General features: G+C 39.2%; 1 protein-coding gene across 1 annotated transcript in view; it reads left to right on the top strand.

Moving 5' to 3' along the window:
• Positions 1-27,051, top strand: part of LOC134370765 (uncharacterized) — a 126,123-nt gene that overhangs the window by 92,379 nt on the left and 6,693 nt on the right. The window contains exons 11-14 of the mRNA XM_063087748.1: positions 2,250-2,363; positions 16,156-16,229; positions 16,705-16,729; positions 17,014-17,058. Of these exons, the coding sequence (XP_062943818.1) occupies positions 2,250-2,363; positions 16,156-16,229; positions 16,705-16,729; positions 17,014-17,058 (258 nt within the window). The remainder of the gene's footprint in view (positions 1-2,249; positions 2,364-16,155; positions 16,230-16,704; positions 16,730-17,013; positions 17,059-27,051) is intronic.

Genomic DNA, 27,051 nt, shown 5'->3' with positions numbered 1-27,051 from the left:
AATCAGACTGCTCATTTTTAATTCAAATTTTACCTAGTTTGTCCTTTATGTGCTGTCTTCTGTTGCTACTTGGTCAATGATGCTATAGTCTTTGCTAAAAGATGGCAAAACCTTGTGATAACAAATTTAATCATGTAAGGTTTTGATAGGTTAAATTTTATAACATAATAAGGGCTTTTGTTTATACCTGATAGCCCAGTTAAGCAAGAATGTGTGGGGTCCTTTGAAGGCTGTTGGGTGTTCTAAGACTAGAGATGTAACTCTTCTCTGAGGAATATGGGGTCACCCTTAAAGCAGTGTCATGGTTGTCTCTAAGTAACATGGGAGGCTCTGAGACAGGAAAAAAAGGTCGCTACAAACAAGGATGTGGGTCTCCACTGGGAGATCTGCATCTCTTTATGAGAGCAAGCTGGAGTTCTCAGAAGGATCCAGAGTTGCTGAGAGAAATAGATAATTCACCATGCCCTCACTACTGTATAGTATAAATTATAAAATCCCAAGCTAGGTCAGTATTTCAAGTATATAAAAATGCAATCAACACTACTATTGATTAGTAAAAAGCTATTAAAATCACCACATCGTAGTCATGCACCCACAAGAATGGACACAGTATCGGGGTTAACATTACCAAGGGTTGGTGAGAATGTGAAGGAACTGGAATTGTCACATGTTCCCGTGGGAATGTACATTGTTTCAGCCACTTTGGTAAATGGTTTTCCAGCTTGTATTGTACTTATCTGTACCCATGACTTAGCCACCTCACTCCTGCCACCTGTATCCAAGATATGTGAAAGAGACAGAAATGCTTATGTCAACCTTGAGACTTACACAGAACCATTCATTGCAGCCTCATTCTGAGCAACCACTGTGGAAAATGACAGTGTATTTGAAATGTGGAAAGAGTAAATTTTGGTGCTATACGTTTACAATGTCCCATACTGACACAGCAATTCAAAATAACAAACTTTTACAACACAAAGCAACAGGGCTGAATTTCACATAGTAAACAGACAATATTCTGATGGACACAATGGATTTTATATTGTATGTTATTATTTATTTAACACTGAGAAACAAATACATCTAAAATATGGTGGTCACAGTTAGAGCAGTGGGTACTTACTGGGGGCTATTGACTGGGAAGTAAAGGAGAGGCTGCCACGGCACTTCAGACATTTTTTGTATTGCTCTGTATGTTGGAAACACATGCTCATATTTAAAAGAAGCCATATGATGTGCATTTTAAAATACATAAAGTGACCATTGACAAAAACAAGTAAAACATAAGAAATACAAAAAATAAATTGTCCTACAATGTAAATAGGATGCAGTGACTTCCTCAGATTTCTATCAGGTATTAAATAGAAATAATGCCAATCTTGTGCATGCCATTCCAGAGTATTTGTAGAGTAAACACACCCAGACTCCTGTTATCAGATCACGAGCATCTTGATATTCTACCCAGCAGTAGATGTTACAGGAAAAGGAAATGACAAAACAAACAAAATAACAAACACCTTGTGAATTTAGAAGTCAAAATCAGATTTCAAATATTAGCAATATAGAATCAGAAATGTTTTAGAAAAAAGTAAGGTGGGATTATATGATTAGATTTCCATAAGATTCATGCAGAGAGGATCACTGGGCTGTTGGGGATCACTACTGGAAGAGTCATTGGGTTAGTAGAGTAAACATTTGGTGACAGAGGGAGAGAAGGCCTGGGTGATCCTCAGAGAGAGACCTGGAAAAGAAGTCTCCAGGCTGTGGCTACAGAGGGGTCTCTCTATGAGGACATGGGACTCTGACCCCTGTCACAGCAGTGTTTATGGATTGATGTGGAATTTGTAGAGCAGAAACTGAACTTTGATGAGAAGGAATGAGCAGGGACGGTGCACACTCAGTGCTGTTGCAGCCACTGCCCATGCACAGGCAGGCTGCACAGACAGTAGCTCAGATTGATAGTCACCAAGACAGTGGGGGCTGCAGACTTAATTCATTGAACCACCAGCCCAAGTGGCCATTTATCCTGTTAAAGTCACCACTCACCCAATCTGTCTGATAGGTCCATTAGGTGCTCACTGAACTCCATGATCTTCCTGAAGCCCAATTCTGATTCAGCTGGCTCTGCCTGGAAGCCAGAAAACAGTGAAATCAAGCGCTTAAACTCAGAATACTTTATTATTAATCTCCCTCTGGTATTCTGCCAGCCAGATGACAACAGCTGTCTCTATTGTGAATGAATTCCCTAGGAACTTCTTTGATGGGGGTTATGATGAAATGTGTCTCCAGATCCCAGAAGTCGATAAAACCATTGAACATCCACACTCACTGCCAGATGCATCTCCTGTATCATTTAAATGAAGGTACTGTGATGATTCGATAATTGATTTAATAATAATAATAATCTTAGGTTACTCAGTGTTCCATATGCAGGATAAAACTTAAGATTTTAAGCCATATTTATTCAACGTGTGAAAATTTTAATTTACCTTGTCAATCAGTACTGTTACAACCACAGAATTAAAGATGCATTAAAAGATAAGTTTGGTTCACATTTAATGGAAGACAACATTTTAAGCTAATGTGTAGACACTGCCTGAGTGCTGAACATTAGCAGAAATAGACATACTTTTAAAAATTGTGATGCTAGATAATTACTTTTCTAATAATAGAGTTTTTATCTACAAAAGATTTGAATTGATATAAAAATTGAGAAGATAATATACAAACTTCCCATAGATCCTCTTCTCTACACCAACATCACACAGTACCACCCATTATTAACATCTTACATTACTTTGATACATTTGCTAAAATCAGTGAACACATATTGATACGATGTTGTTATCTACAGTCAATGGTTTTTACACGAAGGTTCACTCTTTGTGTTGTGTATGTCTTTGGGTTTTGAAATAGTCACAATATCCTGTTCAACATTAGTCTCATACAGAATATTTCACTACCCTAAAAATCTTCCACACTTCAGTAAGTTATCTCTGTACCCTTTTGTCCAGAAACCATGACAACTTTTGATACTTTTGATGTATCCATAGTTTTGCTTTTTCCAGAATGCCATATAATTGAAATCAGAGTATGCAGCTTTTTCAGACTAACAGTTCACTAATAAGTATATATTTAAGGTTCCTTTGTGTATTTTCTTTGCTCGATAACTCATTCTTTTAAATACACTGTAATATTTCATTGTAAGGAGGAGTCAAAGGGGCCTATCCATTCACATATTGAAAGACATATTGGTTGCTTCCAACTTGGGCAATTATGGATAAAGATGTTGAAAACATTCCTGTGCAAAATTTTATGTGAACATAACTTTTCATCTCAACTGGGAAAATACCTGGGAGCACAATTGTGCTTTATATGGTTAAAATATGTTTTAATTTGTAAGAATTTGGTAAATTTTATCAGTGAAACCATCTGGGCCTGGTGTTTTCTTTTTGGGAATGTTTTTAATAATGATTCAGTTTATTTAATAGATACAGCCTTATTCGAATTATTTATTCTTGTGTGAGCTTTGGAAGATTATTTCTTTCAAGGAGTTGATGTATGTATCTATGTTATCAAACTATGGGCATAGAATTGTTCACAGTATGCTTTTATGATTCTTTCAATATTCATGGGACTAGTAGTGCTGGCCTCTCTTTCGTTTATATTAGTAACCTGTGTTTTTTTTTTCTTGGTTAGCCTGGATAAAGGTTTATCAATTTTACTGATCTTCTCAGAGAAGTAGCTTTGAGTTTCATTGACTTTCTAATATCCTAAAAACTACTGAATTCTTCAATATTATTAATTACTTCTGTTTGCTTTTCATTGCATTGCTCTATTTCCTACAGTTTTGTGAGAGTCCTGAATTATCGATTTTAGACTTTGTTTTCAAATATATTGCATCCAGTGCTATAAATTTCTCTCTAAGCTCTGCTTTTGTCGCATTCTACAAGTTTTGTTAAGTCGAATTTTCATTTTATTGAGTTCAAGTACTTTTAAATTTCTATGGAGACTTCTTTAACCCATGTGTTGTTCAATCTGCAAATATTTTAACATTTTCTGACTATCTTACTGTTGCTGATTTTTAGTTTAGTTCCACAGTGGTTTGAGATCATACTTTATAGGATGTATATTCCTTTAAAATTAGTTAAGATGTATTTTATGCCCCAGAATATGGCCTCTTTTTGAATGTTCCATGTGAGCTTGAGAAGCATGTGTATTTTGCTGTTTTAGATTTAGTCTTCAGTAAATGTTAGTTCTTGTTAGTTATTGGTGGTACTTAGTTCAACTATATCAATACTGATTCTTCCAGTTATATCTATCAAGTCATTATTGCAGTTTACAATTTGGTATTTCTAATCAGTTCTTTCTTATTACAATTTTTAATCACTTCTTTGATATGCCCTATTTGGGAGAATAATCTCATACTGCTTTTAGTTCTATAGAAATGATTTCCTAAGTTATTTAAATATGTATAAAATAGTTGATTTGGAGTTTTTGTCTCCTAAGTCAGATGTCTAATCTTCTCCAGGGACAATTTCTATTGATTTTTTAGTTTCCTGAGTGTGGGACTCTGCTGAGTGTTCCTGACACCAGTCCCAGGTTGGTGATCTCTAGGAGGATTCACAGGACTTGGCTTAGAGTCATTAACATGTCTACGATATATTAACATGTCTATAATATAACGTGTCTAAGGATACAAAACAAAATTAGTAAAGAGAAACCACGCATGGGGTGCCACCCAGAAAACCTAGTAAAAGATACCAAGGGTCTCTTCCAGATGAGTCATACAGCAGCCACTTAATTTCTCCAGGAATGAGTGTGACAGCGTGGAATATGTTGTCTACCAGAAGGCTCACTGGAGACTTGTGTCCATGGTTTTTACTGGACATTTGTCATGTAGGTACCCTCTATGTAGCATATACCAAAGTCCCAGATTTCCAAAAAGCAGATTTTCAGCATAAACCATGTGGTTTGCACAAATTGTTTAGGCACAGTGTGCCAGTTTTCTCAATTCTGGCAATGATGGGAATCTTCCCGTATTCCAATGTTTATATGTCAGACTTGGACCAGTTTGTAAGTAGATCTTCTTAAAGATAGCAGTCTAAAACTTGTTTATTAAAATTTTTCTGCATAAGGCTATACATTTTTTTCTATGCATGTCTTGTTTTTTTTTTTTTTTTTTTTTAACTGAATACTTTAAATAATATAATTTGGCAGCCTTGGATATGAGAGTCTCTATCTACCTGAAGATTTGTTGTTGCTACAAATCTTAGTTCTCTTTATTTGCTTGTTTAGTAACTTTTCTTACGTAACTCTATAATGTCAACATTCCTTGTCATTTGTGACCACTGAAGTCTCTTTTAGTAGTCAGCTAACAATTGGACTGAGTTTTCCTTAACTGCCTAGACCCATAAGTGTCCTGGTCGTTGCCATGTTCGGGTGTTAGGGAACATCTCAACACTCAGCCTGAGTGTTTACAACTCTGCCTCAGCCTTCACTTCCTTCTTAAGCAGAGCCTCAGTATCAACTGAAGATGAAAACGTGGGGCCACCTAAGATCTTTCCTGCCACATGCACAAGAAAAATCACTGGTTGTAATCATTTCTGACAAAGGGCCCTCCCCCCCACCCCAATACTTTTTTTTCACTGGATATGTTCTGCTTCATTTAAAATGCAGGCAAATATAGACAGAGAACCGCCAGATAGATCAAATAATAATAAAAATTCTCCTGGAAAGAGGCCTTCGAGGACTGGATTTCAATTCTTCTCTTATTGCAGTGGTTCCAGGGTTTTGGGTTTTCACCATAAATGGAGCTGTTCCTTTTCAGGCCGTCCACAGAACTGAACAGATGAGAATGGAGCTCGGGCAAGTTACAATGCCACATAGCTTACTCTTCTTGTTGACATTCAGCCCTTTTTATTGAATAAGTGCTTTCTGAATGACTAAAAATCTTTGGTAATTTCCAGAATTCTGAAAAAATAAAATGCCAAAATATTTTTTCAGTTGCCTAATAGATTTTATAGGAAAGATTATTGTTTGAGGTCTTTTTTCCTGCCATATTCACTGATGTCACTCTGTAAACCACATTCTTTGGAATACTCTTGGACCATAATGTATGACTGATTATCCTTGACGGTTTGTGGTAGGTACCATTTAATGAAAGATGTAGCTCACATAAAAGCTTTTTTTCAGTGCTCAGCACATTATCAGGTCAAATATATATATATATATATGAATATGACTAACTTAAAAAAATGTGTTCTCCTTTTAAGAGGAATATCCTTAAATTATTATACTAAATAATATGACTTCTGATTAATATTGGCAATATCCTGCAGTAATAATTTTAGGTTTTTGAGGCAAAATTTTGTTGTGTTATATTCTCTATGAAACTTCAAAAAAAAAATAACATAATTCCACATGTAAAATTTTATAATGACAAAGAATATTTATTTATATATGATTTCTTGCCCACCTAAATTATCTATTTTCTCATTTATAGAAAGACATTTTCAAATGAATTCAAATATTTATTCAGGTCTTGCTCACTTTGTCAAAAATGTCCTTTATCAAGTTTTTACTTTATGTGAGCATCAGTATGAATTTACTTAGTGTTTCCACAATACTATGCAAAGTTTTCAGCCATGGTAAGATCACATTTTGTCTTAAAGTACACATATGCATTGATTTCCCACAATTATCCAAAGGTTGCTCAGAGCAGTCAAAATGATGTGGTTGATTTTCATCGTTCTGATTTCTTTCTTTTTTTTTTTTTAATTTTATTTTGTCGATATACATTGTGGCTGATTATTGCTCCCCATCACCAAAACCTCTCTCCCTCCTCCCTCCTCCCTCCCCCCCAACAATGTCCTTTCTGTTTGCTTGTTGTATCAACATCAAGTAATTGTGGTTGTTATAGCTTCTTCCCCCCCCCCGGTTTTTTTTATGTGTGTGTGCGTGTGCGTGTGCGTGTGCGTGTGCGTGTGTGTGTGTGTGTGTGTGAATTTATATATTAATTTTTAGCTCCCACCAATAAGTGAGAACATGTGGTATTTCTCTTTCTGTGCCTGACTTGTTTCACTTAATATAATTCTCTCGAGGTCCATCCAATGTTGTTGCAAATGGCAGTATTTCATTCGTTTTTATAGCTGAGTAGTATTCCATTGTGTAGATGTACCACATTTTCCGTATCCACTCATCTGATGATGGACATTTGGGCTGGTTCCAACTCTTGGCTGTTGTAAAGAGTGCTGCGATGAACATTGGGGAACAGGTATACCTTCAACTTGATGATTTCCATTCCTCTGGGTATATTCCCAACAGTGGGATAGCTGGGTCGTATGGTAGATCTATCTGCAATTGTTTGAGGAACCTCCATACCATTTTCCATAGAGGCTGCACCATTTTGCAGTCCCACCAACAATGTATGAGAGTTCCTTTTTCTCCGCAACCTTGCCAGCATTTATCGTTCAGAGTCTTTTGGATTTTAGCCATCCTAACTGGGGTTAGATGGTATCTCAGTGTGGTTTTGATTTGCATTTCCCGGATGCTGAGTGATGTTGAGCATTTTTTCATATGTCTGTTGGCCATTTGTATGTCTTCCGTAGAGAAATGCCTTCTTAGCTCTTTTGCCCATTTTTTAATTGGGTTGCTTGTTTTTTTCTCATCAAGTTGTTTGAGTTCTTTATATATTCTGGATATTAATCCTTTGTCAGATGTATATTTTGCAAATAATTTCTCCCACTCTGTTGGTTGTCTTTTAACTCTGTTAATTGGTTTTTTTGCTGTGCAGAAGCTTTTAAGTTTGATATAATCCCATTTGTTTATTTTTCCTTTTGTTGCCCATGCTTTTGGGGTCATATTCATGAAGTCTGTGTCCAGTCCTATTTCCTGAAGGTTTTCTCCTGTTTTCTATAAGAAGTTTTATTGTTTCAGGGTGTATATTTAAATCCTTAATCCATTTTGAGTTGATTTTAGTATATGGTGAGAGGTATGGATCTAGTTTCATTCTCCTGCATATGGATATCCAGTTATCCCAGCACCATTTGCTGAAGAGGCAGTCCCTTCCCCAGTGAATAGGCTTGATGCCTTTGTCAAAGATCAGATGGCAGTAAGTGTGTGGGTTGATTTCTGGATTCTCTATTCTATTCCATTGGTCAGTGTGTCTGTTTTTATGCCAGTACCATACTGTTTTGGTTATTATAGCTTAAAGTCAGGTAATGTTATGCCTCCAGCTTTATTTTTTTTGCTCAGCATTGCTTTGGCTATGCGTGGTCTTTTATTATTCCATATAAATGTCTGGATAGTTCTTTCCATTTATGAGAAAAATGTCTTTGGGATTTTGATGGGGATTGCATTGAATTTGTATATCACTTTGGGTAGTATGGACATTTTCACTATGTTGATTCTTCCAATCCAAGAGCATGGGATATCTTTCCATCTTCTTGTATCCTCTCTAATTTCTCTCAGCAGTGGTTTGTAGTTCTTATTATAGAGATTTTTCACCTCCTTGGTTAACTCAATTCCTAAGTATTTTATTTTTTTGGTGGCTATTGTAAATGGGCAGGCTTTCTTGATTTCTCGTTCTGCATGTTCACTATTGAAGAAAAGAAATGCTACTGACTTTTGTGTGTTGATTTTGTATCCTGCTACTGTGCTGAAATTATCAATTCCAAGAGTTTTTTTGTAGAGGTTTTAGGCTGTTCGATATATAGGATCATGTCATCTACAAACAGGGACAGTTTGACTTCATCTTTTCCAATCTGGATGCCCTTTATTTCCTTCTCTTCTCTGATTGCTCTAGCTAGTACCTCCAACACTATGTTGAATAGGAGTGGTGAGAGTGGGCATCCTTGTCTAGTTCCTGTTCTTAAAGGAAAAGATTTCAGCTTTTCCCCATTCAGGATGATATTGGCAGTGGGTTTGGCATATATGGCTTTAATTATGTTGAGATACTTTCCCTCTATACCTAACTTATAGAGGGTCTTTGTCATGAATGAGTGCTGAACTTTATCAAATGCTTTTTCAGCATCTATAGAGATGATCATATGGTCCTTGTGTTTGACTTTATTAATATGGTGTATCACATTTATTGATTTACATATGTTGAATCAACCTTGCATCCCTGGGATGAATCCCACTTAATCGTGGTGAATAATTTTACGTATGTGTTGCTGTATTCTGTTTGCTAGTATTTTAGTGAGGATTTTTGCATCTATATTCATCAAGGATATCAGCCTGTAGTTTTCTTTTTTGGTTATATCTTTACCTGGTTTTGGTATCAGGATGATGTTTGCTTCATAGAATGAGTTTGGGAGATTTGCGTCTGTCTCAATCTTTTGGAATAGTTTGTAAAGAATCGGTGTCAATTCCTCTTTGAATGTTTGGTAAAATTCTGCTGTGAATCCATCTGGTCCTGGGCTTTTCTTTGTTGGGAGCCTTCTGATAAGAGCTTCAATCTCCTTTATTGTTATTGGTCTGTTCAAATTTTCTATGTCTTCATGGTTCAGTTTTGGGAGCTTGTGTGTGTCCAGAAATTTATCCATTTCCTCCAGATCTTCAAATTTGTTGGCGTATAGTTGTTTATAGTAGTCTCGAATGATTCCTTGTATTTCAGATGAATCAGTTGTGATATCGCCTTTTTCATTTCTAATTTTTGTTATTTGAGTCTTCTCTCTTCTTTTTTTTGTTAGCCATGCTAATGGTTTGTCAATTTTATTTATCTTTTCAAAAAACCAAGTTTTTGATTCATTGATCTTTTGTATTGTTTTTTGGGTTTCAATTTCATTCAGTTCTGCTCTGATCTTAATGATTTCTTTCTGTCTCCTAACTTTAGGTTTGGATTGTTCTTGTTTTTCTAGTTCCTTAAGGTGAAGTGTTAGGTTGTTCACTTGCCATCTTTCCATTCTTCTGAAGTGAGCATTTAATGCGATAAATTTCCCCCTTAATACTGCTTTTGCAGTATCCCACAGGTTTTGGTATGATGTATCATTGTTTTCATTAGTTTCAATAAATTTTTTGATTTCTTGCTTGATTTCTTCTTGGACCCATATGTCATTAAGTAGAATGCTGTTTAATTTCCATGTGTTTGTATAGTTTCCAGAGTTTCGTTTGTTATTAATTTCTAGTTTTAATCCATTTTGGTCTGAGAAAATACATGGGATAATTCCAATTTTTTTGAATTTACTGAGACTTGATTTGTGACCTAATATGTGATCTATCCTGGAGAATGATCCATGTGCTGATGAGAAGAATGAATATTCTGAGGTTGTTGGATGGAATGTTCTGTAGATATCTGCCAATTCCAATTGGTCTAGAGTATTGTTTAGATCTTGTGTTTCTCTACTGATCCTTTGCCTAGATGATCTGTCCAATATTGACAGTGGGGTGCTCAGGTCCCCTGCTATTATGGTATTAGTGTCTATTTTCTTCTTTAGGTCTAACAGAGTTTGTTTTATAAATCTGGCTGCTCCAACATTGGGTACATACATATTTATGATTGTTATGTTTTCTTGATGGATCAGTCATTTTATCATTAAGTAGTGTCCCTCATTGTCTCTTTTTATGGTTTTTAGTTTAAAGTCTATTTTGTCAGATATAGGAATAGCTACTCCAGCTCGTTTTTCTTTTCTGTTTGCATGGTAAATCTTTTTCCATCCTTTCACTCTTAGTCTATGTGAATCTTTATGGGTGATGTGGGTCTCTTGTAGGCAGCATATAGTTGGGTCCTCCTTTTTGATCCAGTCAGCCAGTTTTGTCTTTTGATTGGGGAATTTAAGCCTTTTACATTAAGAGTTGTCATTGAAAGGTGTTGATTTATTCCTAGCATTTTATTGGTTGTTTGGTTGTCTTAGGTGTCTTTTGTTCCTTCCTTTCTGATTTACTGTTTTCTGTGTTTGTTGGTTCCTTAGGTTGTAGATAGCCTTTTTGTTTGTTTGTTTCTCTTCATGAATGCCATTTTTATTATACTAGTGGGTTTTGATTTTTCTTGGGTTTTTATGGCAGTGGTAGTTATTTTTCAGGAACCAAACCCAGTACTCCCTTGAGGATTTCTTGTGAGGGTGGTCGTGTGGTAGTGAACTCCCGCAGTCTTTGTTTGTCTGAGAAATATACTATTTGCCCTTCATTTCAGAGGGATAGCCTTGCAGGGTAGAGTATTCTTGGCTGGCAATCTTTGTCTTTTAGTATTTTGAAAATATCATCCCATTCCTTTCTAGCTTTTTGGGTTTGTGATGAAAAGTCTGATGTTAGCCTGATTGGGGCTCCCTTATAGGTGATTTGACGCTTCTCTCTTGCAGCTTTTAAGATTCTCTCTTTGTCTCTGAGTTTTGCCAATTTGACTATAACATGTCTTAGAGAAGGCCTTTTTGGGTTGAATACGTTTCGAGATCGTTGAGCTTCCTGGATCTGAAGATCTGTGATTTTTCCTATACCTGGGAAGTTTTCTGCCACTATTTTGTTGAATATGTTTTCAATGGAATCTCCATTTTCCTCCCCTTCTGGAATACCCATGACTCGGATATTTGAGCGGTTAAGGTTGTCTGATATCTCTCTCAGATTTTCTTCAATGTCTTTGATTCTTTTTTCTTTCTTTTTGTCTGCTTGTGTTATTTCAAACAGCCCATCTTCAAGTTCAGAGGTTCTCTCTTCAACTTCGACAAGCCTGCTGGTTAAACTCTCCGTTGTGTTTTTTATTTCGCTGAATAACTGCTTCAGTTCAGCAAGTTCTGCTACATTTTTTTTCAGGACATTGATTTCCTTGTACATTTCCTCTTTCAGATCCTGTATACTTTTCCTCATTTCATTATGATGTCTAGCTGAGTTTTCTTGTATCTCATTCAGTTTCCTTAGAATTATCACTCAAAATTCCTTGTCAGTCATTTCAAGGGCTTCTTGTTCTATAGGATCTAGAGTTTGAGATTTATTAACTTTTGGTGGTGTACTTTCTTGATTTTTTGTATTTCTGGTATCTTTTTTTTATGTTTATTCATTGTGGCAGGGGGTTTCACAGTCCACCGGTTTGAGACTATTGACTAACTAAGATGTTGCTGTGTTTGCCAATTTGGTATGGCTACCTCCGTGACTGCTCAGTTGACCTGTAGTGCCTTGTGTGTACGGTTGCCTCGGGTCTTGGGCCTCTCCGGGGAGCCACCTTTCTGGTCAGCTTGGACTCTGCTGGGCTGGTGGATCACGTACCACAGGGTGTGTGATCTCTGTTGAGCTTTCACTTCCTGTGCGGGACTTCTCCCTGTTCCGTGTGCTCTGGCCCAGGCTGTTGGATGTGTGGTTTCTGTCGAGTCTCCGCCTCCCTGGCCCCACATCTCCCCACTCTGTGCGCACTGGGCTGGGCTGGGACGTGTCTTCTGCAACCCTCATCTATCAGCTGGGCTTTCAAGACCCTTCTCGGCACCTCCTCGCCCAGGAAGTCTACCAGATTTCTGCTAGGCACAGACGACCGGTTGCTCTGGGTGCCTTTGTAGCACTGTAGATCTTTCTCGGGACTTGTTCACCTTTGTATCCCCCCGGCATGGACCGAGTCTAGTGCCCACCTGCAATCAGCTCTCCGGCAGGTTCAAGCGGACTTGGGAGCTCTCCTACCACACTATTCCCAACCAGAAATTGGTTAGGCATTTTCCGAACTGGTGGCCACAGAGATGGTATCTGCCTCCCAGTAACAGGAAGTTTACTGGTGGCTGGAGTCCAGGGTGTGGTGGAGTGACAGTCAGCCCCGCCCGTACTTCCTTGTCCTCCCAACACTGGCTGGGGACACTCCACGCCACCAGCCCCACCAGAGAACCATGGAGGGAGTGGGAGGGGAGGCCAGCCCGCAGGCCCCGGGAAGCCCCGCGCTGGGGCAAGCAAGTGGGAAGGCTCAGTGAGGAGCCGAGCCGGGTGGAGCTACCACCACCTGGGAAAATGGAGGCAGCCCCGGGGTGGTGAGTGGCCCGGTGATGCAGGCGGAAGCCGGGTGGGCGTCAGCCCCGCCGAGCAGGGCCAGGCCAGGGGTCACTCACAGGGCTGTGTCAGGTCGGGCACTTACTCTCTGCCTCTGGTTTGTCGCCTTCCCCGTTCTCGTTTCCCGCCGCCTCGGGCTGCTTGCTCGGTCCCGTGGTGCGGCTTGGGCGCTTCCCAGGAATCTTCTTTTATGCCGGCCTGAAACCTCAAATCCTGAATACGGCAGCTGGCCGCCTTCAGCACGGCCCCGGCCTCCGGGATCCTGTCTGTGTCCACAGCAGCCCTGGCGCCGTGTTCCCTGTTTAGAGACTCGCTTTTGCAGCTAAGAAACAGTTCTTTTCCTGCTCCATACTTCAAAGCTGTTGCCTGTAAATGAGGCAGCCTCTCCTGCCGAGGGCAAAGTGGCGGTCAGCCCCCACGACTGGCCACCAGCAGCGGTCCTCCCTTAAGAGATGGCAAGAGGAAGGTCCACAAGTTTCCCGGCTGCCTGAGGTCCAGTGGCCGCCTTTTCCACCTCAGCTACTCCGCGCCAACTGCCGCAGCCACCGCCATCTTGAAAATCCCCTCATCGTTCTGATTTCTATAAGATCATATCAAACATACATAACACAAATTTGTAGGATGGGGATACATATTCCTTTAATACCTCATTTGGGGGCTGGAAGTATGAGCTTCACAAATGCATTATCCTGCATTTAGATTGACTTTATGCAATAAAGTTTTGTCTAAGTTGCAGGAAAAGTAGAAGTTTACTTTGATTCTTAAAAGATGGTCATTGTGAAAAAGCTCCATTCACAGTTGTCTCCCTCCACCTCCTCCTCAACATTCTTTGCCACCTCTTGATTCCAGTAAAATGTAGCTCCCTATGCAGGATATCTTTCTCTCCCAAAAGGGCACCTCCCAAACCCCATCCTCCTTGTCCTCCATGCCTTCTTTAGATAGGAGTTCATTCAGCACGTTCTCCAGAAGTCACTATGATCTTTCTAATAGGGTTATGCTCAGGTTATCTGTTGTCATGGCTCTCATGATAGTTGCAACTTGTTCCACGTGGCTTTTTTATGGGAATCTCCCAAGAACTGGAAACTGAATTGGAAGCTGAGAATGTGAAGTTGCTACTCACCAGTGCACCCCACACCTCTAACATGTGGTCAGCAGACAGGACAGAGGGACTCAGTAGTCAGAGCCCCGGAGGACAACACTGTGTAGAGTAAGGATGGCATATGACCTGATTCCATATGGACTGCTCAAGGTCCGCCTCTGTGGTCACGGGGAGGATCCACTTCTCCTGGAGTTAGTGTCCTCATCTCTAGAACAGAAGATGGTGTAGTACCATCCTCACTGGAAACATGTGAGTATCACAGTGTATTCAAGTAAGGTCTCTGGAAAGTGTCTCTCATAATACTGTTCATTCACTGTGTGTTTGTGGCCTGAAGGTGGCCTGGCTGGGCTACGTCCTCTATGAAAACTGACTGCTCAGAAGGTGTGGATGTCTATGTAGCTCTCAGCTCTTCCTGTGAACAGCCTCATTACAGCTGCCTTTGCCATTGTCACAATCAGTGCCTTCCTCATGGTCATTCTCTGCTGTGTTTTAGGTGCCACACTTTTTCCTTAAATCACAGCTGAATATAGCTGGGCATCTCTACTGGAATCTAGGACAGGTAACATGAATAGCAGATCTGCAGTGCACTGCCATTCTTCCCAGGTTAACTTAGCTCTCAAACTTCAAATTTCTTCTTCTGAAGATTCCACCCTTTAAGTTTCTACACAGGCCTCAAGCAGTTACCTGCATTTATCCACATACTCTCTAATCATAAAACAGGAATATCACATCTACATGCAGCTCACCTGCCAAGGGGTTAAGTTTCTTGTCTAAATTCAAGCAGAAAAGTATGACTAATTCAATAGTCACTGAAGACATAAACGAATAATTAAAACAATTCCCTAAGGATCATAAATCATATAATACCTTAGAGGTAAATTCTAACAAATATTCAACAAAGACATAATTGTAAATTAATACATAGTTTTCTATATATTAGAGTATCCTACACTGCACAATTAAAGTGGCTGGGAAAGCCTTGAAACCAAAACCATATAAGGCAACTTATTTATTTACAGTCCCACAAACACTCACTGATTTACTAAATGTAAATTTACAGTCCCGTCAACAGTGTAGGAGGGGTCCCCTTTCTCCACATCCTTGCCAGCATTTGTTATTCTCTGACTTTTTGATAATAGCCAGTCTAATTGGGGTTAGATGATAATCTTAATATAGTTTTGATTTGCATTTCGCTAATGATTAGTTATGTGGAGCATTTTTTCCTGTACCTGTTGGCCATTTGTATGTCTTTTTTTGAGAAATGTCTATGCAGTTCCTTTGCTTATATTTTATTCAGATTAATTTTTTTTTACTATTAAGTCTGATTTCCTTGCATATTCTGGATATTAATCATTTGATGGAGGCACAGTTTGCAAATACTTTCTCCCATTCTGGGTTGTCTTTTCACTCTGTCGATTGTTTCCTTTCCTGTGCAGAATTTTTGAATTTGATATAATCCCATTTGTTTATTGTTTCTTTTGCTCCTTGTGCTTTTGCAGTCGTATTCATAGTCTTTGCCCAGTCCTGCTTCCTGGAGTGTTTCTCCTGTGTTTTCCTCTAGGAATTTTATAATTTCAGATCTAGTATTTAAGTTTTTAATTTATTTTGAGTTGATTTTGGTATATGAAGAGAGTAAAGGTCTAGTTTCATTCTTCTACATGGGTGTGTCCCATTTTCCCAGAACCATTTATTGAAGAGGCTCTTCTTTCCCCAGTGTACATTCTTGGAACCTCTGTTGAAGATCACTTGTAAGTATGTGGGCTGACTTTCTAGATGAGTTTCAAAATGAGTGGGGAGAATGATGAGACTCTGCCATTGAAAATCAGTGTGAACATTAGTACCATTTTAGATTGACAATTTCATGTTGCTTTATGATACCTTTAGTACAAGAGCAGGGCCTCTGTGTCTCATTTCTTTCCTGCTCCTCTCCTTTGCCATCCTTCTTCCACCTGGGAGGACAGCCCAGCAGCAGATCAATCCCTGCTGCTTAACCCACCACATCCACACATTCTAGCCCTTCTCTACACCAAGCAATGCTCTTCAGATAATTCATAGCCACCAGCCACCAATGTGCTGAAGGTTACTCTGTGTCCTCCTAGCTACCCCACGCTGTGTACTTGAAGATCCATTACACATTGAAGATGTACATGAAGAGGACCCAGATACTTTGAATGTAAGGCTAATTTTCTTTTTCTTATATAGAAATGTTGCTTTCCTGATTTCTTTCATTTCCAATCAAATTTAGATATAATAATTTGACAATTTATATTGTGTGAGACATATACAATTTCCTTGGTGGAAATGGCATTGAATAGGGGACTGTTATCAGCTGATACCTGACACACTAGGACATTTTTAATTGACAACATTCATTATAAACTGTGTGGTAAGAGACTTTTCAATTCAGCTCATTTTCCTCCTTGGATTAAGGATTGTGTAATTTCCAGTCTAAGTAGACTTTAAAGGTACGTCATGCAAGAAAAGCTCTTGCCTTTTCCAAAAGTGTCCTCTGCACTAGTTTCTGGGGTAGTTGACCTTTAAATCACTGGTCCCCATCTGATTTTCTAAAGTCATCAAGAGAACAATAGACATAACTAAAAATCACAGCATATCTGATCCTCATAGTATTTTCTCTTAAATAATTGCAGATGCCATCAACTAAAAATGATAATGGTATGTATCCTGAAACAATTCACTTGCTGAAGAAAAACCTTGCTTGCTTTAGTCTATAGAACCCTGGTTCTGGGTTCCTGTTGAGGAGGAGGATTGGGGGTGGGGAGAGACAAAGTGATTTTTACAAGTATAAAACTATGGCCAGCCAGGCTCTGGGAAAGTGTGTAAACCAGAGGAAAAAGCAAGATGATCTTGCGTGGGCCAGTCTGGCCTCAGCTGGTGGAGGAGGAGTGGGTGAGCTGCTCTCTCTACCAACTTTCTTGCCGATGTTTGTGTTTCTAAAGAGTGGATTCTGGAGAATGTTACTGACGATGAGGAAGACATTCCAGGTAGGTAACAACATTCCAGGTAAGAGATACTATGAGAGAGAATTCCTAGGTGTCTTCAGGTTATACGTGTTGCTTGGGGGGCTGAGGGAGGGGAGTAGAGAATTAGAAAGAGAAAATATGTGCTGAGGCTTGTTTTGCTCTGTTCATAGCTAAATGGCATAATTGTAGGAAGTACTGTGTTTATAGGCTTTGAGTGTGCTATGTTTGTGACCATCTATTTTTGCATTGTTATTTAAAAATGACCTTTCCCCCTTCTGTCCTTTTCTGTCTCTGGTACTGCCAAACATCAAAGCCTTTGGTTCTGATTAGTTAGCACTCCTTGGGAATTGTGCCCAAGAGATAAAAATCAGAGAAGCCATTTTACTTATGTATAGTTCCGTCAACAGTGTAGGAGGGGTCCCCTTTCTCCACATCCTTGCCAGCATTTGTTATTCTCTGACTTTTTAATAACAGCCAGTCTAACTGGGGTTAGATGATATATCAACATAGTTTTGACTTGCATTTTCCTAATGATTGGTTATGTTGAACATTTTCTCATGTACCTCTCGGCCAGTAGTATGTCTTCTTTTGAGAAATGTCTGTTCAGTTCCTTTGCTCATTTTTTATTCAGATTATTATTTTTTTTTATTATTAAGTTATTTGAGTTCCTTGTATGTTCTGGATATTAATCCCTTGCTTAAGGCATAGTTTGCAAACATTTTCTCCCATTCTCGGTTGTCTTTTCACTCTGTTGATTGTTTCCTTTGCTTTGAAGAAGATTTTTAGTTTGATATAATCCTATTTGCTTACTATTTTCATTTGCTGCCTGTCCTTTTGGGGTCTTATTGATAGAATCTTTGCCCAGTCCTACATCCTGAAGTGTTTCCCTTGTGTTTTCTCTGGCAGTTTTATTTTTTCAGATCTTATATTTAAATCTTTAATTTATTTTGAATTGATTTTGGAATATGGTGAGGCAAAAAGATCTAGTTTCATTCTTTTACACATGGATACCCCACTCCTGCTACCAAAATCTGTATTAGTCAGGGTTCTCCAGAGTCCATAAGATATGTTGTAAATGTATGAGAGGGGGTTTATCAGGGTACTTGACTCATGCAATTGTGAAGAAAAGTCCTACAGTAGGCCATCTGGAAACTGGATGCCAATAGTGTGGCTCAGTCCAAGTCCAAAGGACTCAAGGCCAGGGAAGCCAATGGTGTCCTTGGTGTAAGTCCTGGAACCCAAAGCTAAAGAGTCTTGAGCTCTGATGTCCACTTACAGAATATACTTAGAAGAGTGTATCCCAGCTCCAGCAGATAGAGAGAGCTTCACCTTTTTTCTCTGTCTTTTGTTGTCTGTCTCCTGGCCCCCAGTGGATTGGATGGCTCCCACCCACATTGAAGGCAGGTCTTTCCCAACCAGTCTACTCAGGCTCTCTTATTAATCTCTGCTGGAAGCACCCTCATGGACACACCTTAAAAGATAGCTTGGGCTGAGGTGAGCTGAGGAGACCCGTGTGGTGTGGGTGACCCCTCCTCCCTCCTTGGACCCGGAGGGAAATGCAAGCACCCATGGCCTTCCCTGCTGAGGTGAGCCAAGGAGTTCTGTGCAGTGCTGGAGGCTCATTCTATAGCCACAGAAAGCGGAATAAGACCCAAAGTGGTGTAATATAGCCACCACCACACCTACTGTCAAGCAAAGACAATTCACCACCACAGTAGCAGCCAGGGCCTCTCCACAGGTAACCTACTGCTCACTCAACTACACTGATATAAGAAGAGTCACTAGTAAAGCCTGCAAATAGAGGAAGAAATCTTTATCCTCATAGCCAACCTCAGTGTAACAGAAGAAGAAAACCCTCTACCAAATCACCAAACGCCAACAAAAAATACTAGAACTACAAATAAACAAGAAGATATGACACCACTGAAGGAATACAGTAATGCTCAAATTTCAGAAAAGGGAATCCTTGAAATGTCTGAAAAATAATTCTGAGCAATCATCTTAAGAAAACTTGAAGAAATAAAAGAAGACTCAGCAAACACAATGAAACAAGAAAAAATATCCAGAATATGAAGGAGAAAATTTACAAAGAGATTAATACCTTAAAATGGAGTGTAGCAGAACTCCTGGAAGTGAAAGATTCACTCAATGAATAAAAACACAACAGAGAGCTTGAGCAGCAGAGTAGAACAAGCAGAAGAAAGAACTTCAGATCTTGAAGATGGTCTTTTCAAAATAACTCAGGCAGACAAAAAAAAGGAAAAAAGAATTAAAAATAATGAGGAAAACCTAAGAGCGATAGCAGACAACCTCAACTGCTCTAACATCCAAATTGTGGGTATTCCAGAAGGGGAGGAGAAAGGAAAAAGTATGGAAAACCTATTCAAGGAAATAGTAACAGAAAACTTTCTAGGTGTATGGAGAGATATAGACCTTCAGATCCAGGAAGCTCAAAGGTCTCAAAACAGATTCAATCCAAAAAAAGATCCTCCCTAAGACACATTATAGTTAAATTTGCAAAGCTCAAAGACAATGAGAGAATTCTAAAAGCAGCAAGAGAAAAGCATAAAGGCAATTACAGGGGAGCCCCCATCAAACTAACAGCAGACCTCTCAACCAAAACCCTACAGCCAGGAGAAAGTGGAATGATATATTCAAAATATATATATTTTAAAATTTGCCAGCCAAGAATTCTTTACCCAGCAAGGCTCTCCTTCAGAAATGAGGGAGAAACAGTCTATTTCCCAGACAAACACAAGTTGTGGGAGTTCACCACCACATGACCAGCCCTGCAAGAAATTCTTAAGAGAATCATTCATCTGGAATCTGAATAATAATGACATCTATCATAAATACACAAGAAAGAGCAAAACCCACTGTTAAAACAAAAACGCCAGCAAGAAAGAGGAAGAAGCTAAATCATCCCACTTTAAATTTCCAACTAAGATTGAAGAAGAGAAATGAAAGGGAAAATAATGATCAAAAGATATTTAAGGGCCGAGCCCCTGGCGCACTCGGGAGAGTGCGGCGCTGGGAGCGCAGCGACGCTCCCGCCGCGGGTTCAGATTCTATATAGGACTGGCCGGTGCACTCACTGGCTGAGTGCCGGTCACGAAAAAGACAAAAAAAAAAAAAAAAAAAAAAAGATATTTAAAACATCTAAACAAGAAGCAGTTAAATGACAGGAATTAAACAATACCTGTCAATAACTACCTAAATGTGAATGGATTAAACTCCCCATTGAAAAGACACAGACTGATTGATTGGATTAAAAAGCTATACCTATGTAGATGCTGTCTTCAAGAGATCCGCATCACCTATAGAGACACACACAGACTAAAAGTTGAAGGGATGGAAAAAGATATACCATGCAAATGGAAATCAAAAACGAGCAGGAGTACTATTCTTATATCAGACAAAATAGACTAAACCAAAAAACATAAAAAGAGACAAAGAAGGCCACTATATAATGATAAAAGGATCTGTCCAGCTAGAAGAGATAACAATCATAAATATGTATTCACCCAATGCTAGAGCACCCAGATATATAAAGCAATCACTCTTAGACCTAAAGAAAGAAATAGGCCCTAATATGATAATACTGGGTGATCTGAACACCCCTCTCTCAGTACGGGACAGATGTTCCAGGCAACAAGTCAACAAAGAGACACAGGATTTAATCTAAATCTTAAACCAACTGGATCTGGCAGATATATGCAGAACATTTCACCCAACGACTAAAGAATATACTTCCTTCTCATCAGCTCATAGAACATTCTCAGGATAGGCCACATATTAGGTCAAAAATCTAGTCTCAGCAAATTTTTAAAAATTGAAATCATTCCAAGTATCTTTTCAGACCAAAGTGGACTAAAATTGGAAATAAACAATAAGCAAAACTCTGGAAACTATAAAAATACACAGAAACTAAACAATAGGCTCCTGAATGACCTATGGGTCCAAGAAGAAATTAAACAGGAAATCAAAAAATTTCTTGAAACTAATGAAAATAAAGATACATCATACCAAAATCTGTGGGATACAGCAAAAGAAGTACTAAGAGGGAAACTTATTGCAATAAATGCTTACATGGAAACAACAGAAAGACTTCAAATAAATGACCTAACACTATGCCTCAAAGAACTTGAAAAAGGACAACAATCCAAACCTAAAGGCAGTAGACAGAAAGAAATTATTAATATCAGAGCAGAACTAAATGAAATAGAGACCTAAAAATCAATAGAAAAGATCAATGAAACAAAAAGTTGGTTTTTCAAGAAGATAAATAAAATAGACAAATCATTAGCTAGGTTAACAAAAAAAAAAAAAAAATTGGAGAGAAGACACAAATAAAAAAATCAAAAATGAACAGGTAGATGTTACAACTGATACCACAGAAATATGAAGAATCATTAGAGATTATTATAAAGAACTGTATGACAACAAATATGAAAACATAGAGGATATGGAAATTTCTGGACACATACAAACTACACAGACTGAACCAAGAAGAGATAGAAAACCTGAACAGACCAGTAATAAGCAATGAGATTGATTCAGTAATCAGCAATCTTCCAACAAAGAAATACCCAGGTCCAGGTGGCTTTACACCTGAATTCTATCAGACTTTTATAGAGGAATTAATACCAATTCTCCTCAAACTATTCTAAAAATTTGAAACAGAAGCCACTCTCCCAAACTCATTCTATGAGGCCAACATAACTCTAATACCAAAACCAGATACAGACACAACAAAAAGAGAAAATTACAGGCCAATATCCTTGATGAACATAGATGCAAAAATCCTCAACAAAATATTAGCAATCAGAATACAGCAACACATTAAAAAATTATACATCATGATCAAGTGGGATTCATCCCAGGAATGCAAGGATAAAGATGGTTCAACATACGAAAGTCAACAAATATGATACATCACATCAACAAACTCAAGGAAAAGACCACATGATTATCTCAACAGATGCTGAAAAAGCATTTGACAAAATTCAACATCCCTTCATAATAAAGACTCTCAACAAATTCGGTATAGAAGGAGAGTATATCAACACAATAAAAGCCATTTATGACAAGCCCACTGCCAGTATCACTCTGAATGGGGAAAAACTGAGGGCCTTTCCCTTAAGAACAGGAACAAGAAAAGGATGCCCAATCTCACCACTTCTATTTAATATGGTATTGGAGGTACTAGCCAGAGCAATCAGGAAGAGAAAGAAATAAAGGGAATCCAGATTAGAAAAGATGATGTCAAACTGTCTCTATTGGCAGATGACATGATACTACATATAGAAAAACCTAAAGATTCTACCAAAAACTCCTAGAGCAGGTCAAAAACTTCGGTACCATTACAGGATAACAAATAAATGCCCCTAAATCAGTTGCATTTATATCCTCAAATAATGAACTAACAGAAAGAGAAATAAAGTAAGCCCATTTACAATTCTCACGAAAAAGATAAAATACCTAGGGATTGATCTAACCAAGGAGGTGAAAGATCTCTACAAAGAGAACTACAAACCACTTCTGAAAGAAATTAAAGAAGACGCAAAAGGATGGAAAGACATTCCATGTTCTTGGATTGGAAGAATTAACATTGTGAAAATGTCTATACTACCCAAAGTGATGTAAAGATTCAGTTAAATCCCCATTAAAATACCAATGACATTCTTCACAGAAATGGAAAAAAAAATCTTACCCTTCATATGGAACAACAAAAGACCCCAAATAGCCAAAGCAATCCTGTGCAAAAAAAAAAAAAAAAAAAAAAGCCAGAGGAATAACACTACCTGACTTCAAATTATACTACAAAGCTAAGGTAGCCAAAATAGCATGGTAGTGGGATTTTAAAAAAAGGCACTCAGACCAGTGGAGCAGAATTGAGAATGCAGAAATCACCCCTCAGGCTTATAGTCATCTGATATTGGACAAAGGTAACAAAAATCTACATTGGGGAAGAGACTGCCTCTTCAACACATTGGTGCTAGGAAAATTGGATATCAACATGCAGAAGAATGAAACTAGATATGCACCTCTCACCATTTACTAAAATCAACTCAAAATGGGTTAAAGACTTTATAAGATCTGAAACTGCAAAATTACTAAGGGAAAATATAGGTGAAACACTTCAGGAACAAGGTCTGGGCACAGAATTTATGAACATGAGCCCAAAAGCACAAGCAGCAAAAGAAAAAATAAACAAATGGACTATATCAGACTAAAAAGCTTCTGCACAGCAAAGGAAACAATCAACAGAGTGAAGCAAAACCTAGAGAATAGGAGAAAATTTTTGCTAACTATGCCTCTGAAAAGGTATTAATATCCAGAATATAGAAGGAACTTGAGCAATTACACGGTTAAAAAAAAAAAAAAAAGACCAAATAACCCAATTAAGAAACGGGCAAAGGAGCTGAATAGTCATTTTTCAAAGGAGACATACAAATGGCCAACAGGTACATGAAAAAATGCTCAACATCACTAGTCATCAGGGAAATGCAAATTAAAACTAAATTGAGATACCACCTCACCCCAGTTAGTCTGGCTATAATAAAAAAAAAAAAAAAAAAAAAAACCAGTGAATAACAAATGCTGGCAATGGTGTGGAGAGAAAGGAATGCTCCTGCACTGTTAGTGGGACTGTAAATTAGTGCAACCACTGTGGAAAACGGTATGTAAGTTTCTCAGACAATTACAGATAGATCTTCCATACAATCCAGCAATCCCACTTCTGGGTATATACCTAGAGGAATGGAAATCATCATGTTGAAGGGATACCTGCCCTCCCATGTTCATTGCAGCTGTTTACAATATCCAAGACATGGAATCAACCTACATATCCATTGATGGATGATTGGATAAGGAAAATGTAGTATATGTACACCATAGAATACTACTCTGCCATAAAAAAGAACAAAATTCTCCAATTTGCAACAACATGATGAGCCTGGAGAAACTTATGTTCAGTGAAATAAGCAAAGCACGGAGGGATAAATACTGCATTTGCTCACTCACAAGTGGGAGTTGAGAAGGAAGGAAGGAAAGAAAGCCCACAGTAGTGCATTGGACTTGCAGAGGGAGAGAGCATACCTTGGGCTACAAAGTGGAGGGGGGGGAAAGGTGGAGAGGGTGGGAGGTTGGGGATAATTGGGTGGTTGACATGGGGTACAAATGCAATGAGTGCTAATGGGTATGCTGCCAATATGAATCTGGCCTTCACATCTTGGGCACAAGGGGTGACAATCAGCTTTGTATCTCATGAATATTCATAGCCAATAAGGAAAAAAAGATAGCTTGTATTAGTCCGTTTCTGTTGCTTATAACAAAATACACAGAACTGGGGGATTTATAAGAAAACCGAAATTTTTTGCTTACAGTTTTCTGAGGCTGGCAAGTCCAAAGTCCATCTGGTGGTGGCGACCATGACCCAGGGGTCTCACATTGCAGGATGGTGGAAGCAGAGAGAGCAGAGAGAGAGAGGGAGAAGGACAGACTCTGTTCTCACTTCTTTTAAAGCCCTCAGAACCACACCCCTGACCACCACTTTTAATCCATTTACTACTCAACGGTCCTACAATCCAATCACCTCTTCAAGGCTCCACCTTTCAATTACCATAATAGGATTTCCCACCCTCTTAACAGTCACAGTGGGAGCTGAGTTTCTAATACATAAACTTGGTATTAAGCTTCAATTTAAGCTTCAATGAGTTTTGGGGGGATATAATTCAATCCACTACACCTGGCCCCCAAAGCTCATGTCCTTTTCACATACAAATTCATTCATTTCATTCCCAAAGACTTAACTTATTTCAACTCAAAAGTCCAAAGTTCAAAGTTCCATCTGTGAATTAAAAACAAGTTATTTACTTCCAAGATACAATGGTGGGACAAGCATAAGGTACATATTGCCATTCAGAAAAGGAGAAATAGGCCAAAAAGGGCTGGCGGGGGGGGGGGGAAATAACAGGTCCCAAACAAGTCTGAAACCCAGCAGAGAAGGTATTCAGTCTCAAAGTTGGTGAATCAGATACCTTGACTCCATGTTCAACCTCCTCTGCATACTGGTGTGGGGACTGGATCCCCAAGTACTTGGGAAGCTGTGCTTCTATGGCTTTCCGGGCCTCAGGCCACACTTCAGCTCTCCCAGGCTGGTTTTCCACTCTGGTAGCTCCACAAGTCTGGGGTCTCCATGGAGGTCCTGCTCTCATGGCTCCACTAAGCATGATGCTAATGAGGTTTCTCTGCTGCAACTCAGACCCAGCATTTCCACTCAACATTGCTCTAGTGAAGACTCTGTGTGGTGACTCCACCCTTATGACAGATTTCTTCCTGGGTCCCCAGGCTTTTCCATACATCCTTTGAAATTGGGGTGGAGGCTCCCAAGCCTTCACAGCTCTGGCATTCTGTGAGTCTGCAGACATAACAGCACATGGATGCTGCCAAGGCTTCTGTCTTGTATGTTCCAAAGCTGTGGGTCCAGCCGCACCTGGGGCCAATTTAGCCAAAGCTGGAGCAGCATGGATGCAGTAAGCAGCATCACGAGATGGCCCTGGGCAGCGGGCCCATGGAGGGCACCTCAGGCCTGTTCTGCAAGACCATTTTATCTCCCTGGACTTTTGAGCCTGAAATGGAAGGGCTAGCCCCAGAGGCTTCTGCAATGCCTTCAGGGCCTTTATCCCCTTTCTCTTGATAATACCTTCCTTTTGTACTAATCTTCTTAGTACCATTGCATTTTTTCTAGTGAAAATGCTCTCTGCTTCTCTGCCATATGACCAGGCTACAAATTTTCCACATCTTTATGCTCTGCTTTCCTTTTAAATTCTGGTTTTTTGTCATGCCTTTGCTGCCATAATTCAGCGTAGGCTGTTGCAAGCAGCCATGCAGCTTCCTTAATGCTTTACTGCTTAGAAATTTATTCCACCAAATACTCTGGTTCACAACTCCTAAGTTCCAACTTCCACAAAGTCCTAGGGCATGGAAACAAGGAAGCCAAGTTCCTTGCCAGTACATAGTGTTGTGCGGCACCCTCCCACAAGAAATGCACTTACATGCCACTTGTGCAGAAAAGGGCAATTTATTCACTCCAGCTGGCCAGCGACCATCTCCCAAGGAGCAACCAAGGAAGAACAGCCTCAGGCTTTGGTCTTGTGGGATTTTTAAAGACAAAAACTACATCCTATTGGCACATGGGTTTGTATAGGTGCACAAAACAAGCTAGGGAGTTAGGTCACAGAGGCTGAGAATGAGCCATTTGAGCAATCAAGCATACAAGTTTTCATTGTGTATGGTTCCTGTTCCCATGTAATAATTCACTGTGTATGGCTCCTGTTTCTGTGCAATTGTTTTTTGTTTCTATGGGAAGGTCAGCGGTTTCTCATGCAGAAGGGGGGGGTAGTCTGCAAGTCAGACGGGGCAAAATGGAGTTACTTAGGTTAAGCAAGCAATTCTACAGAAGCAGATAGTGTATGTTATGAGGGTATAGGGAGCTCTATTTCAATAGCAAGGCTGTTCTTTCCCCAGTGTATGTTCTTTGCCCCTCTATTGAAGATCAGTTGGCTGTAAGTATGTGGGCCAACTTTCTAGATGAGTTTCAAAACAAGTGGGAAGAATGATGAGACTCTGCCATTGAAAATTAGTGTGAATGTTAGTACCATTTTAGATTGACAATTTCATGTTTGTTTTAGTCCGTTTTGTACTGCTATAACAGAAATACCTGAGACTGGGTAATTTATAAAGGAATGAGGTTTATTTGGCTTACAATTCTGGGACAGCTGCATCTGGCGTGGGCCTCAGGCTGCTTCAACTCATGGTGGAAAAGCAGCAGGCAGCCGGTGGGTACAAGCAGATCACATGGCGAGAGGAAGCAAGAGAGGAAGCAAGAGAGAGAGAGAAGGTGCCAGGGTTCTTTAAACAATCAGGTCTCACGGGAACTAAAAGAGGAAAACTCACTCACTACCCCTCCTCCCCCAGGGAAAGCATTAATCCATTCATGAGGGATCCGCC

This window comes from Cynocephalus volans, chromosome 2 (assembly GCF_027409185.1).
Source record: "Cynocephalus volans isolate mCynVol1 chromosome 2, mCynVol1.pri, whole genome shotgun sequence".
Lineage (NCBI taxonomy): Eukaryota > Metazoa > Chordata > Mammalia > Dermoptera > Cynocephalidae > Cynocephalus > Cynocephalus volans.
Note: the sequence above shows the minus strand (reverse complement) of the source record. Positions and strands in the feature narration are given on the sequence as shown.